We start from the raw sequence: 16,013 nt of genomic DNA, 5'->3' as shown, positions 1-16,013 counted from the left end.
TTGTTTTGATGGTTTTAACATTTTAAGTTTAGTGACAAAAATGCTTTTTCTTAAACCAGTGTGTACTTAAAACTGTCTTGTGTATATATCTGGGAACACTGTTATGTTTGACTTCGTAATAGGCACAGAAAAAGTACGACAAGCTCAGGATTGCAAAGACCTCCATGTTGTAAACCCTGACTGGCTGTGGAGCTGCCTGGAGCGCTGGGACAAGGTTGAGGAACAGCTTTTTCCTTTGAAGGATGATTACATCAAAACACACAGGTAAATGGAAGCCTGGGGAAGTAGAGACCGTGAAAATAGATTATTCATACAGTTACTTGAATTTGTTAATGCAGCTATAAAACTAGATTCTGATAAGCTCAGTGTCATGTGCAGTGAAAGCTCTGTTTTTTGTTTATTTCTATGATGCTTAAACTGAAGACTGTTAAGGGACTGAGAGGCAGTTCAGCAATTAACAGAATTAGAAGAAACCTGTGGTACTTAGTTTCTTTGACAGTTGTCTTTGTTAGCCATCTTCAGTTGGAGCAGTTGACTTTGTCAGTTCATCTGATGAAGGGAATGCCACCAAGATGCAGGAGCAATAATACCAACAAATGAAGAAAAGGAGAATTAAAATATACTATACGCTCCCACAACATGAGAAATCGAAGTGTTGCATTTGTTTTTTTCTAAGGCTTGTTCAGGAGGAATGGAGGAACAGAAAGCTAGAGCAGAAGAATCTAGTGCTGGGTGGAAAGTGTAAAGATAGAAGCAAAAAGTTGAAGAAAGGGAGTAGCGAGAGAACGAGTTTTGGGGATGACAAAATGTGTTGAAGGAGGTGTTATAAATAATCAGTGCATTAGGATGTCAGCAAATAGAAGGAAGGAACAGCCAAAAACTATATTAACATGGGAAGTCAAAAGACTGTTAAGGGCAGTCCTCTTTAGGAAAGTGCCATGACTAAAGTAACTTCCAATAACATACTGTAGAGCCAGTTTCTGCTTCTTGGCTTGATCAGTTTAGATAGACTTGCATTAATAGCACCTTGCAAGCCTATCAGAGGACTTTCCCTTCTAGGTTTAAGCAGGAAGGGGCATAGCATATTATATTTTCTGTATTAAAACAATGCTAGTGTGATCAAATGACCGAACAGGCTAGAGATCTGCTTTCTGAGGGCAAAATGTGCCTGTGTAATGTCAAACGCCAAAGACAGCAGAAATAGAAACATTGAAAGTCTCTTATCAAACTGGAGATTAGGTGGAAACCCAGGATCCCTAAAAATAAGTAAAGCGACATAGCTCACTTGTGGCTTGACTAGAACACTTGTTTTTAAAAATTGCTATCAGATTTTTTTTTTAAATAACACTTTGGAATGTTTATATGAGATGTTTAACTTGTCACAGAGGCCTGATTCTACTAGAAAACTTGGTGTCTGGCAGTGGGCAGTAACTTGCATCATTTTTTGATGTCTAGGTGAATGTAGGACTTTCTAACCTATCTAAATTTAGTCTTTTATTTCTTTGAAACATGATGATAATTTTTTCCGCTTTTGTTTCAAATTAAATATACTTTAATATCCTACTTTGTCTAGCCCATTGAAGATTTAGGGAAATCTGTCTTAAAGCAAATACTTTATTAACCCAAATTGTACAACTTCGTTGGAAAAGATTTTCTCCTTAATGAAGCTGTCTGAAATAGTAATTACTGACCAAGAGCTATAAACTAAGTAAGGGGTATACTCAGAGAAAATATTTGAATATAAATGAGTTTAAGAATAGGAGAAAGATGAAGCAAACTTGGAATTGGTTGATCTTAAATATTGTTTCTACAACCAGACGACTTCAGAAATGTTGTCGATGAAAGCCTATGTTAAAAGCTCCTGTGTGGCACTGCTAATATTTGTTACTATGTAATGTAATTTTTTTCTATAGCATTGGTTTCATAGTGTATAGTATGCTACTTCATCTGATTTTTTTTCTTTAATGCTTCGATTTGCTTCCTTTTCTTGTGGCACTTAATCATAATTGGATAGTTTGCCATAGTAGTTGTTTTAGTCTCCAGAAATGTTCCTGCTAATGCTTCTAAAATTGTTTTAGAATGCAACAGGGTGATCAAATGTGATTTAGTATTTTAACAAATGAGTTTGGATGACTTGCAAATTAATGCTGTGTGTTTATCTTGTCTCAGGGCCAAGATGAAGAGCAAATATTAGGATATGATACAATAGCATGCTCTTCTCTTTGTGATATATATGCGGGTTATTGTGCTGTTCTGGTTGTGTAGTTGTTCATACCAGGAGGCAATTTCAGTAATTTTAAAACATTTCTAAGGTACATATAATATTTTTTTAAATAATGTAAGTATGACTTTGTCTTTCTTTGCATTTTTGTTTTAATCTCAATGAGACTTTAATGGGGGGAGAAAGGGAATCTCAGAAATCTTCCAAAGCATTGTTTTTTCCTTTCACCAAAATAAATAAAATAAAAATACCCACTTCTTATGTTCTTTTTAGATAGTCCATTTCAATTTCTAAAGCAATTTTTTCTGAACTTCATCCAACAGAGAAAATAGCCCTGCCACGTTTCCTGATACACACAGCACATTTCAGACAGCTCTGTTTCACCCAACACCCATCCATCCCAAGTCTCAACCTGGTCCTGAAGTTCGACTTTATGATCCTAACACAGGAAAGCTAATCAGGAAAGGCTCTCAAACCTCTGGCCAGTCTATGTACATCCAGTCTCCAGCTCCTCCCATCACCTTGCCAGTCCATGGTGAACACTCGTCCTTCAGGTACATAAAGCATAGCTAAGAGTCACATCAACTGTATTTTCAGATGATGTAGTAAATTTAAGTCATTATCTTTGCTTTTGATCAAATTGTCATCTTTGCGTAAGTTTTTTGTTTGTTTTCTAAAAAGAGTGAACTGTTTAAATAATTAGCAAAAGGAAATGAGTGAAACTGAATAGTCAGCTGCAGTGAAATTGGGATCCTAGAATTCCAGATGCTTTTTGTGCTTCACCTAGGTGTGAGTAGAAACTTCAAAAAAAAAAAAAAAAGATAAATGTAGTGTGTAACTTGTGTGCTCAAAAAGAATATTAGAATAACTCAAATCTAAAATGAGGCATCCTCATTTTTAACAAGTTTTTGTATTCTGGATTTGTGTTTTGTCTAAAATATATCTGATAGCATTTGGCTTGTGTTTGTAAAATTTTCTTCTTGACTAATAATTTCTTCAGTTGTGGCATTAGTCCTGTTTTGTTTTGAGGAATATAAGCAGTGGTGGAAGAAGAGTGTAGATAATACTATTATTTAATAAGACCATATTATTGGGTACTGGTTAGTAATCCTTAGAGCATTAAATCTAACAGGTGGAGGCCTTCTTTTTGAAGTGTGAGGCTAGCATCTGGACTTTGTCAAAACTTGTGGATTTGGTTAAGCTACGAAGGTAATGGTTAGCTCTTAAGGATGCATAAAATATCTAAAACCCGTTCCTAAGTACTTGTGTAAGACACCCAATTTTCTGAAATACTAACAGCGCTCTTAGCAAGTCTTGTGGACTCCAGTGGTACCAAAGTATCCAGCTGTAGGCCAAACACTTTGTTTTGTAAACCTTGATCAAAATTCTTTTTTGTACAATGTAATCAGAATAACACAGTTACTATAAAACAATTTATAGTTAACAGCTACAAAAATACAAATTGTAATTGTAAATGCAAATTTTCTATCCTATCTCCTGCCTTTGAGGTGTTTCACTTGTAAATATTTTGTATATTATCATAGCTTGTTATATTTCCACTTTCTTGTTGCTAAATGATTTTGGCCTACTTGTGTTTTTTTCAGTTTTCAAGTTTTTGTAGATTTTTACTTATTTCAGCTTCATTGTTTCTGTCAACACAGGAGTTTGAGTCTCTTGTGTTTTCAGTTGTTTTTAACTGTCTTTAAAGTCTATTTTTTCCCATTCATTTAACATGTCATAGTGAAACACTTTAAATAGTCAAGACAAAACATGCATCCAGAGAAGCAAAAGCTTTTGTTTTTTTTGTCAGCTCTTGTGCAAAGAGGGGTTGGTCTAGAAATATTGCCAAGAAGTATCATGACAGTTGTATACACACAACCTAAGATGCTTCAGCATGATGGTTTATGTAGATCTTAATCATTAAATGCTTTAAAAAGTATAGTTCTTGATGCATGTTCTACATTTGTCCATCAACAACTTAATGAGTAGTTTTGTCCACGACTAAACCCTTTTCTCTTTAATGCAGAGATTTTTCATTTAATCATTTTATGGAAGAAGAGAGAAATGAAATCATAGAATCACATAATGGTTTGGGTTGGAAGGGACCTTAAAGATCAGCTGTCATCTTAGCTGAGTTTTTCAGGGACCCAGATAGATTGTGGGGGTGGAATGAGACTGTATCTCCTTCCCATGCCCTTATTTAATTTCATTTCAGCATTTTTGACTGCCAGTGCTTGGGGCTGGCATGGCTTAATTAAAGGAAGTGGATCAAGTTAGTCACTACTGCAACTTTACCACAAAACTAAGCAGCTGTAAGAAAGATTAGTGTTAAGATGTATGCTGGGGAAAAAATACACCACCGCAGTATTTTCATAATTTCCTGGTGATTTAGTTCTAGTGGTAAAATTACTGACTTGTAAACACTGATCCCTGAATTACGGCATGTCTGTATTCCTCAGCACAGTTCATCTATCTTTTATATATATATATAAGGATTACCTTGATAAAAGCTGAGAGGAGTGTGTCACCAAATACTACTTTAAGTACTTTTAAACTTTTAATGTATAGAATGTACAATGCAGACCAAACACAAAGGCTGTAAGTAACAGAAGACTGTATGAACAGCTATACTGTGTTTTAACTGAGCAAGAGCTGAAGCAGAAGTACTAGCTGTATCATCACCTTTCTTTTTGAACACATCAATGATAATTTGCCTCTGAAGCATTTTTCTTATATTAAAAATTGTTGTAATACTTGACTTCAGAGAATATTACTTGAGTGCAGCAATTTCTTGGTAGAGGGCAACGCATTTTGTGTCCTTACAGACTTCATGTATTAGTATGTTCACATCCTACAGAAATATGAGAGTATTTGTAACTAAGCCATTGAGTTTAAGCACAGATAAAATTGTTACCACTTGCAGCTGCTACTGTTGTGAGGCAGTAGTTAAAGCCCGCAATAATGTTTGCTGTTAATTTCTAAAAATCTTATCTGATTCTGAATTCTGGACAATGGGTAACAAGGTTGCTCTGATGTGTAATGAAACCATTGAGGAGTTAGCCACATACAGTATAGCAGCGATACTTGGTCATATTCTCTATTCTTCAATAATAGACCTTGTTATGCTTAGAAGATAACCTGTTGCAAGGCTACTTACTGAAAAGTGCTATGAGTTACCTGAAAACAATTTCGTAAGTCTTTCAATTCTCCCTTTTTCTATTTGGATTTTAATGTTCTTGTTTTAAGTTTAATTCTGTAAAGAAACTAATTTGAAGTAGGACATGATTGTTTTAAGTATCTACAAGCAATTTAAAGTGAAGTTCATGTGGTTATTTTAGTCAAAGTCATCCGTGATAGGTATAGATCTTGACACTGTGCTTGGTTCCATGAGACTCAAGAACACCTGCTTTTTGTTGTAGTTGTTGCAGTCTAAATAGAAGGATAGAAAAGAACTTGTGGCTATACTGAAAAAGATCGGAATGTTTATTGATTGTTCCTGAAAGCTAGCAATACCTTTCTTCCTGTCTGAGAACAGTAAGGATACCTCTTTAAAAAACAGACGAAGAGCTTTGATAGTGCTTATGTATCTCAAAAACTTGCACTTCCATAATGGGAAGTGTTCTACAAAAAAACATAGGAACAACTATAGTTGTAACAGTTTGTGAGATAAATTATTTAGTGTTGTCCTAGAGAAGAAATGCAATTGACATCTTGTAATATCTTTTCTTTATTCTTGTCAAAGTTTTTCTAGTGAACACTAATAATACATTCACAGGTAAGGCAAGGCTTAGAAAAAATAGGTATAACTTACATATGAGAAGTTAAAATCATCATTCTGATATCAAAAAAATGCGAAGATCCACCAAATGTTTGATTTGAAATGGTGGCTCAAGTAGATACTGATGGCTGAAGTAATTTTGGGGGGATTCATGTAAACTTCACTTTTAAAATTTCATGTCTAATTTACATGCTTAGTATTACATGTTTTCTTATTACTTTTGACAGCAAAAATACAAAGTACAAAATTTGAATGATGAATAGAACTTTTTAAAAACGTTTTTATGATAATATTGTATCTTTTGGCCCTGGTGCTCTGTCAATTGAAGAATTAAAATGTTTGTTACTTCCACAGATGTTGAACCCAGCCAGCATGCAGGGGGCTAACATATTTTTGTAATTGTGCCTGTAAGACTAACAAGTATCAACCAACCTATACTGGGTTGAATATTGTGTCACTTCTGAAAAAGTCCTCGTGGATCTCATAAGAAATAAATGTAAATTCCTGCATTTGTATGTCCTTAAATTTTAGTCTACATAACAGATGAAAATGTAAAGCCTGAAAAATGTTTTTAATAAAAAAAAAAAGTCACAAACCTCAGAGAAGTCTGTTTTATATTGCTTTTTGGAGTGCTTTCATACCTAGTAGCTGTTGGAAAAATACTGGAAAAAATCTGTCAGAAACCTTTAGAAGCTGCTGTTATAGTTATACACAGTTAATATTTGTATGTAAAATAATGTGATCAAGCATGACCTCACCCTGTATTCTTGATTTATTTTTTTAACCAATGGTGGAGTCTTCCAAGACTAACCTGAGACTATTAATATTTTGGCATATTATTGCTTCAGAATAAAGAACTTCATAGCTATGCCAACTCTCTTGAATGCAATAGCTCCTTTATTAAACTGTCCAAAATAGTTTTCATTTAATAATGATGAAAAATAATTCCTGCTTTGCCAGCATTTGAGGTGAAGGTAATGTTCTCTAAAGTACTCAAAGTATATACGTAAGAATACAATGATGCAAAAACTGGAAAAGGAGAAGTTCTCTCTGTCATCAGTATGATATGTTCCTTAAAAATAGACTAGATTTTTCTTCTAGTATAAGAAAATCTGCTTGGCTGCCTGCTTGCTACATATAATTAAGGTGTATAATACTTGGCATAGTCAAGCTTTTTTATACAGTTGTGTAAAATGCTTATACCTTTTCGTTTTGTCATTCGCTGTTTTACTAAGAATGTAAATAGCATCACCACCGTTCTCTTGTCTAGGGTACCTGTTAAAAAGATGTCGAAATCATATTATTAAAGACCCTTTTGGAAAATACAGTGGAATATTGTATTTTTTCCTCTCTAATGAAAAGTATTGCCCAAGAGGAGTTTAATACCAAGGGAAAAGTGTGTAGTCTTGTAAAATAGAAAACATTTTAGTGGGGGGAGGAAAAACTGTTAAGTTATGATTAAAATCTCTTAAGAGTAGAACAGGGGTGGATAGTTCATTTCCACGACATCCAAGTTGTTTTTTTTTTCCTTCATAGAAAATTCTAGTATATAGAAATGAAAGAAAGTGAGGGATCTGACTTCTGATGTGTTGCTGAGCAGTGTTGAGCTGATGTGAACCTTCTGTAACATGCAATACAATTCTTGGCAACATGGCAGTTGACATGAGTTTCTTATCCCCGCCCGTAATTTAAAAAAATAATTCACATCTCAAGTATCAAGTATGGGATCTGGCAGGAATCAGACTCCTATTTAGGAAATAAGAGTCCTCAAAATGAGCTCTATTAACAGCTTCATCTGGCTTTCGGGTTTCATGCATTCTGGGATTGAAATACTGATCTGAAAGAAGTCTTGTTACTTCGGATACTTAGCCTTCTCAAGAAGTTGTTAAGTTCATGACAGAAGAAATGATGCTGTAGAAAATTGCATGTGACTGGATTTACAGTCTTAATGAATCTTTAGTACATGGTTGTGTTTATTTGGATGGAGCTTGTACCTGTGCTCTAAAGCTGCTTCTTGGCAGTGCAAACTCAATGAGAAGCAGCCATGCTGCACTGAGACTTGTCAGCAGACACTATGCTGTCTCTTTTCTGAATTGCCACCACTGTCAGAAGCAGCTTGATAGTGGTATTTCACCTGATTGCTACAACTTGAAACAGCTTCTTGTTTCAGATACACAGCTACTTTTATACTTGCTTGTGCTAATCATTTTTCACACACACAATCTTGTGGCCAGCATAAAGAATTAATGACCCATGAGCTTTTTATGACCTTGAGATCTTTGAATAGGACCCTGGGTGGTGCTGCGCTGCTGTAATGTGTTTGAAAATATTAGTGTGATGGTAAGACCAATATTCTTAGTTAAATGTACTGCATAGCAGTTTTAGCTTCTATCAGTCTTTATTAGTTAGGTAACTTTATTAGTTAGTTTATTAGTTAGGTAACTTCCCCCTTGCTGTTATTACCTGAGAAAGGTGGAAGTCTTCTGTTGTTCTAGATATTGTCAAGCTTTTTATTACTATTACATAGCAATTCCCATGAAGTTATGATTATTTTATCTATTCTGAAGAATATTTTGAGATTTCTTTTTGTACTTAAGTATATGGCTTAAGTACAGTAACTAATGAGATGATAAAACTCAAATTAAAAGAAAATGCTACCATGTCTAAATACACTAGCCAAAAAGAAATATGGTCTGCCTTATATCTCATCTAGACTTAGCATCTAGGAAACATTTGAAGACTGAGGCTGCAGATATGAGCTTTCTACCTGCAAACCTCTTGTTTGAGAGGTTGAGAATTAGAAAGGTATACTTTAAGACCGAAGAATACAAGCATAACATAGATCAGGAAAACCTTATTAGAATATAGGCATTGTTTTATAAATGATAAATGTGTCAGATGGACAAACTTTGAAGTATTTTATAGGAAACACCTCTCCAGCTAATGAAGCTCTTAGCTTCATGAATTGTTTGATGCTTAAAAGAACAACGAGAGACAGGAGAGTATCTTGTCAATGGTAGAATAAGACCTTAAGCTATAAGACTGAAAATAAAAGCAGTGTCATTGGAAGACTTTTTCTGTTGAAGAATACTGAAGTCTGTTAAGTAAAGTCACCAATAGTCAGTAGCCATAAAATGTGTGTAGGATTTTATTTCTAGGAAAGCTATAAATCAAGTAAATCTTTCTTATGTGGGACCCCTGAAATTTTTCAGAGTTGTTCAACCGCACCAGCAGCAGATTTTTGAAGAAGATGACCTACCAGCGAGTGGAAATGAAGAGCAGCCTGGTCCATCTAAGCGGAAACGCCAGCCAAGTATGTCTGAGACGATGCCCCTGTACACCCTATGTAAAGAGGATTTAGAGAGTATGGATAAAGAGGTGAGCATAACTAATTGTGACAGGTTTCTAATATAATCATTGTTAGTTACCCATAATAGTTTAGCTTCTGTTAAATTATGCATATATGTGAACCAACCTTATATGCCACTCTAGTAACCTGAAACAAAAGCTGTAGCTGACTAAGAAGTACAGTTTGGTTTAAAACACTAGGTTCTACAAAGCAAACGTAAATTCAGGAATTGGAGTACTCATATGTTTAAGTAGGCCCTGAAAGAAGAACTTCATTTTAGTATAGCTTTGTATCAAGAAACATCTTAGCAGAGTTGCTGTGTGGTAAGTTTTGCTAGGTGTCACTTCAAAATAAATCTGTAAATAATATGGACCAAGTCAGTGGCAGGATGGGAGGAGAGAGGTCTGCATATAAAGGGCGTGGGCTGTAGGGAGTATCAAAGAGCCAAAGAAGAGAATGGGGCCTCATTATCCATAAATGTGTAATTGTAATGCTGTTAAGTCACAGTTGTCATAGTTCTGCAGATGATGGGAGCTTTCTGTTACAGAAAGAACTGTATTTTTTTCACTACCACACTGTTTGAAAATGATTTTGGTCTTCTACCAGCTGTTTTTTTCAGTTATTTTCGTCTGCACTTTCTTCAACGGAACTGCCTTCCTGTATAATACCAAACGATACATAGAAGGGAAAAAAATCCTATCATTGCATGCTGTGTTTTCATGAAGTGATTACAGTGTACATGACTACTGTAAAATCTAGTGACCCTGGAACTTTAATTCATCTGTGAGCCTAGATCATTAACTAGGGCTGGAGACAGGAGTGGATAACTTGCTGGTTTCTGGCAGTAAGTTGCTTATGAGGTTCCAGCCATAACAGGCCTTCAGAGTTATCTTCAGAAAATATAGTAAAAACATGAGAAGGAAACTGCACACTTTGTCAAGGAAAACATTTACGTATATAACATACCATAATTTCAAGATGTGCTATTGTTAGAAAGATCCTGGAGGAACTTCAAGCTGATATTTTAGGGGAAGGTCCAATAACTTTTAACCACTGCAATAATCTAACATGAATTTCACATCAGTGCTGTTAAAGCTGTTAACTTTACCTAGTAACTCTTGGAGTTGACAACTTTGATTTCTCTTGCTTATTTGTTGCCCATTTTTATCTAACACTTTCACAAGAAAAAGTATTTCTTCTTATCATGGTGCCAGTTCCTGAACCTAACTGTTTTTTCCTTCGGTGCTTTCAGTGGCACCTAAAGCAATTTGTTATTGTGGGTAGTTTTTATGTCTGAGTACTAATGTTTTGTAATGGTGTGGCTTTTGGAAAACATTAATGAATTGCTGTTGCGGTGTATGCACTTAGCCAAAAGAAAGTGTGCATGTTTTTCATAATCGCTGCAAAAAGTTTTGTTTTTTTTTTTAAGATACTATTCAGGAATCTTGCTAAAACCCAGAGCTTCTGGTACTGTTTGTTTCGTGATTCATTACTCTTTATGTTGCTACAGACCAAAGAAATGAAAGTTTTTCAACCTATCCTAGAAATATAAATATCTTAAATTATGATTTATCTTAAATTCTCATTTTATTTAGCTTGCATATTTGGAAAACTAGACTAGATGAACTATGGAACAAATTAAGCCTGATTTCCAGGGGATTGTTTTCATAGTTGACTTAGCATGGGTTCCAAGAATGTGGTTTAAGGCTATAGTTGCTGCCAAAAGGTTTTCCTTCCAATGGTCTCTGTTCCCACCAGCAATGTCTTTATGGTAACATTTATATTTCTCTGATCCTCAGGCAGCTGAATCAGAAGAAACTTTTCTTTTTTGTTGTTTGTTTTTTTGTTGGGGGTGTATGTTTTGGGTTTGTTTGGTGGGTGGTGGGGCATTTCTGGTATTTTACCTCCCCAGCATGGTTTGATCAGGGAGCAAACGTTAGCATTGACATGGAGAAAATTGCATGGAGGATGTATAACGTGGAGGTAGAGCTGGAAGTAGTAGTGTCATCACTAACCTTTCCAGAATAGTCGTGTGACTGTTACCTTCATCCTGCTGAAGATGTGTTCAAGAACAAGAAATGCAGTTTAAGTAATAAAATGGGATTTAATGGTGTCATGTGGGAGTATGCTTATGAAAAAGGAGGAATATGTGTGGTAATGTAGTCTGTAAAATGTAAAAAAAAAAAAAAAAGCTTATACAAGGCCGTGTGGAAGCTGGAAAGACTTAATTCTCCAATCTAATCAGTTTTTCATTTTCAGTGTGAAGCATTTATTTTCAAGTGGCTTAAAGCAAGTGACAAATTTAGTCTTGCTGGGTTTCTTCACTCTGAGGTTAGTTTTCTGTAGAGAAATTATGGTGCTGTTATGCTAGGAATCAGTGTGCTGGTGCTGTTTATGTTCATGGAGCACTTGCTGTTGTGAAGTGGCTGGCAGATGCAACAAGAAAAGTTACTTGGTTTTGTAAAGAACATAGCCCAAAGCCATTGTAAAATAAGGAAGGTATTCTTGCTGCTTCTTGTTTAAGATTTTGACATTCACTCATCTCTAAGAGGTTAAATAACATAGAAATAATTAAATGTTAAAATATTATGTTAAAGCAATTATTTTATCCGTTATCTTACGTGATTAGTAGAGAAAGCTGAAGAAATTTGTCCAGTGCTACTTGTAATAACTCAGCAGTGAAATCATCAGCGTGGAATTGAAAGAGATTCACAGAATCACAGAATGGCCAAGGTTGGAAGGGACCTCTGAAGATCATCTAGTCCAACCCCTCATGCCAAGCAGGATCACCTAGAGCACATTGTGCAGGATGGCATCCAGGCAGGTTTTGAATATCTCCAGAGAAGGGGACTCCGCAACCTCTTCGGGCAACCTGTTCCAGTGCTCTGTCACCCTCACAGTAAAGAAGTGCTCTCTCATATTCAGTTTGTATCCATTGCTTCTCATCCTGTCACTGGGCACAACTGAAGAGTCTGATTCCATCCTCTTGATGGAATCACCCTCCCTTCAGATATTTGTATGTATTGATGAGAAAAGGTCAATAAGTTATCGCAGCAAAGGACATAAGTCTACTGTGCCCCTAAGCCTCATCACCTTACTAGATGAAATGATCATGAAAAATAATGTCAGCATTCTGTTTTCTCAACACTTTAGGGAAGACTGAAGGCCACTGTGTTTTCTCATTTCTAAATCAGTATCTATCCCACATCTCCTCTTCCTTTCACATCACACCTTGTGGTTTGTTTGTTAGGCTACCTCAGACAGCTCTTTGCCAAGCATATCTTGAGCAAATTTTTGCAGCCACAGTCTCACCTCCAGTTCCTTGATTCAAATAGGGTAAATCCTGAAACACGTCCATGTATCATTCTTTCCAACTTGCTTATTTGATGTTCTTTTAGAAATCTTCCTTTGAGTATTGTGTGCAGTTTGCTACAGTGGAAGGGAGAGAAGAAAGAAGGAAAGTCAAACATTTAAAGGAAGCTGGATATCAGTTGTTTGTTTCTGCTATTTTGTGTTTTGCTTTAAAGAACTTATTTTCCATTGAAAACAGAAGCAATTCTAAAAAGTATCTCTGCAATTTTTTTCTTTATTTTAATTTTCAGCAGATGTAATATTTATTTTAAGTCAGTATAGGTAATGGTCAAGTTGTAGGTATGTCATCCTGATGAGAAGCATTGAGATTGACTGTTACTCAGGCAGTTGAAAGAACTCTAAAAATGTAGTTTAGCTAAAGCTAGTGAAATGTAAATTATCAGCAAGTGAAACACTTATTTGTCTTTTCTCAGTTTGATATTTGTCTGCAGAGCCGTAGTTTGCCCACTAATTGCATAGAGCTGGCTGTCTGGTACTTTTTATGATTATTAGGAGGTCATCATGGTCCAAACTTGTTCTAAACGTAGCAGCTTTAAGTGTTTGTAAATAGTTCTGGGTTTTTTTGATGTAATGTTTTACATGGAGATAACTGATTACTGAAATAGGAAGAAGGATTATTATCTACTTTGATATTAACTCAAGTAGACAATTGATTTTGGACTGCTTTTGCTTCCAGAGGTTGCTTAGAAAACATAATTTAAGCTCGCTTTCACAGTCTCTGGTGTACTTGGACATCTTACATTTATTCCTCCATACAAATAAAAATTCATAAAAAAAAAATACTGGAACCTTTTGGCACGTTCAGACAGCATACTATTAATATTTTAATCTTGTAGCTAAAAACTGGACCTACCTATATGTAAGGAATAGTTAGATGGCACTCATGAAAAAGTTGATAATTAGGTGCTATTCATTTTGCACAAGATTCTGTGTAATATGATTACTCAAATTCTTGGCAGGTCAGGCCATTGTTAAGAGAAAATGTAATGTATGATTGAGGCTGATTCACTTCTCTTATGCTCAGATATCTTAACAGGTAATTTAATCAGGAGATAAGTACAAACGGTTATGCTACAACAACAGTTATTAATGGGCTGTACTAAACAAACACTAACTGAAGAGGCAGCTGTGCTTACTTCAAAGTTGACCTCTTTGAGGAATCTGATGAACTGTATGTATAGTAATAAGATTTTGATTGCCTGAGTTCTGTCTGGATTTCCGTGTTTATTCTATTAACAATCAGTCAATGATTGACTGGATTTACTTGTAATAAAAGACGTTCCTGCCATCTGGTATGTTTTTCATACTTCTCTGATGCAATCAAAATATTGTTCAGATCCTCTGCCATTCTTTCAAAGCTGTTCTCAAAATTGTTTTTGTAAGGAGTCTTGGTATTTCAGAGGATTTTCTCAAAGTATTGAGAAAAGTAGCTTCTTTTCATATATCACTATCATTCTAGCACTTCTGCAAAGCATAGAGTATAAATTATTATGCAAATAAGATTGAATCTAAGCTCTTCATGTTTTTGCGGATGTAAACAACTTTTGTTGTCCTTTAAAGTTTGCCTGCTGTGTAGCAAATATTTTATTCTAATGTTACTCTAACTGAAATAGAAACTGGATCTATAAACATCCACCTATAGAATATATTTACAGGGTGTTAAAGTGAAGGTTGAATATTCCATAGAGAAGAAAGCATTTCCATACGTTCTGTGTTTGATTTTTCTGGCCAATGCTGAATAGGACTTTATGCATCTGCAGCCTTCTGTGTTTTGCCTTAGTAAAGAGAAGCCATAAGTCTTTTTCAACTGTCTGCTTTTTCACTGAAAATGGGGCTAGATTTCTCTAAATGTAGCTCAATAACTTCACTTGAACATATGCATCTAACTCCATATTCTAAATCAAACTCAGCTAGGCTGTCAACGCTACTTGGACTTAGTTAAAAATGAGTAGTCTGAGCAATATAAAACAATTTGGAAGCTGATCACTAACATAATTCTGAGCATTCTGTATGTAGGGTCTAACTGAGCCTCATCACATATCTGAGCTTATTTTTACACTAAAATTTTAGTTGTTTTTCTCTGTGAATAAAATTTGAACTCTTCTGTTGAATTCTTGGTCCAAGTCTGAACTATTTTTTCATACCTATTATTTTATAAAGATGCTCTGATATTGGTATTTCAACCTAAGAAAAAATATTAGGCAGTATAGCATAATATATGCTAAGTGTTATGGAATACTTTTAGAAATGTGCATATTTGAGGTAAAATAGCTTTCCTTTGCTTTCGTAGAGTCTTTTATCAGCTGCTGGCATCAGACAGCAGTGAACATAGCCACTCAGCGCTCTCTCTGTGTGCTAGTCTTGCAGTTGCAAGTGTTCTAGCTACTTTGTCAACACTATCAGGAATATTTCCACTCTGTGTACAACTTTAACATAGACTATAAAAAAAAAATGCAAAACGAGAGTCCCCTACTGATGCAAAAAGTTCCATGATGTGAGGCAGTCACAAAATCAATAATTACCAGAATAACCATGTTGCTCTAAGTTTTTGGTCTACCATAGTGGTATTAATTTTAGATTGAGAGAATGTAATTGGTATTGTTATACTGTTCTGTTTTTTATATATGAGCTTGCACCTTTTCATAACAGGGGTTACAGTCAACTGTAGACTATGTTCTCTGTCACTCCGCATAGCAAGTATAATATTGCTTTCTTTGAGATGAGCACAGACAGCTGCCTATCTCAGATATTTTAGTGCTCTGACATCAAACTTCTTTCATCAGAGGTATTGAGAACTGGATACAGCTGGCATACCACGACGCAACGATCATCTCAAAACTTGTATAGCATGCATCACCTTCATATTGAGCCCACCACTTTTGAAACTGACCACTGCTTAGTGCCTGGACTTATCTTTTTTGTGTCTGTTTGGTGTTTTTTTTTTTTTCGTTTGGTGTTTTTTTTATAAATATCCAGAACTAAGCATGGAATGAGTGGTCTAGCTATGCAAGGCACTTTTTGCAGACGCAGTGCCCATATCACTTTACTGCTTTGTTTAAAAACCCCATGCTTTGATTATACAGGCTCTACAGTCACATTGCCCAGGTCAGCAGGAACCATTTCAAAACCAACTTGGCTTCACTATCTTCTTTAAGCTTCCATTAAAGCCAATTTAGAAATAGTTTTCCTCCATGTTCATTATTTCAGTGGCTTTATTAGCTTGAATGCAGTAATAAATGTCTGTTGGCTATTATGATAATGAGACCAATCTAATAAGGTATGCTGAAGAGGGA

General features: G+C 35.3%; 1 protein-coding gene across 3 annotated transcripts in view; it reads left to right on the top strand.

The window, feature by feature from the left end:
* The window catches only part of CTDP1 (CTD phosphatase subunit 1), a 96,306-nt gene that overhangs the window by 41,138 nt on the left and 39,155 nt on the right, over positions 1 to 16,013 (top strand). For all 3 annotated transcript variants that reach the window (XM_080581015.1, XM_080581013.1, XM_080581014.1), the window contains exons 9-11: positions 123 to 264; positions 2,545 to 2,775; positions 9,212 to 9,377. In XM_080581015.1, the coding sequence (XP_080437141.1) occupies positions 123 to 264; positions 2,545 to 2,775; positions 9,212 to 9,377 (539 nt within the window). The remainder of the gene's footprint in view (positions 1 to 122; positions 265 to 2,544; positions 2,776 to 9,211; positions 9,378 to 16,013) is intronic.

The sequence above is a fragment of the Anser brachyrhynchus genome (assembly GCF_964034855.1).
Source record: "Anser brachyrhynchus genome assembly, chromosome: 2".
NCBI classification, from domain to species: Eukaryota; Metazoa; Chordata; class Aves; order Anseriformes; family Anatidae; genus Anser; species Anser brachyrhynchus.
Note: the sequence above shows the minus strand (reverse complement) of the source record. Positions and strands in the feature narration are given on the sequence as shown.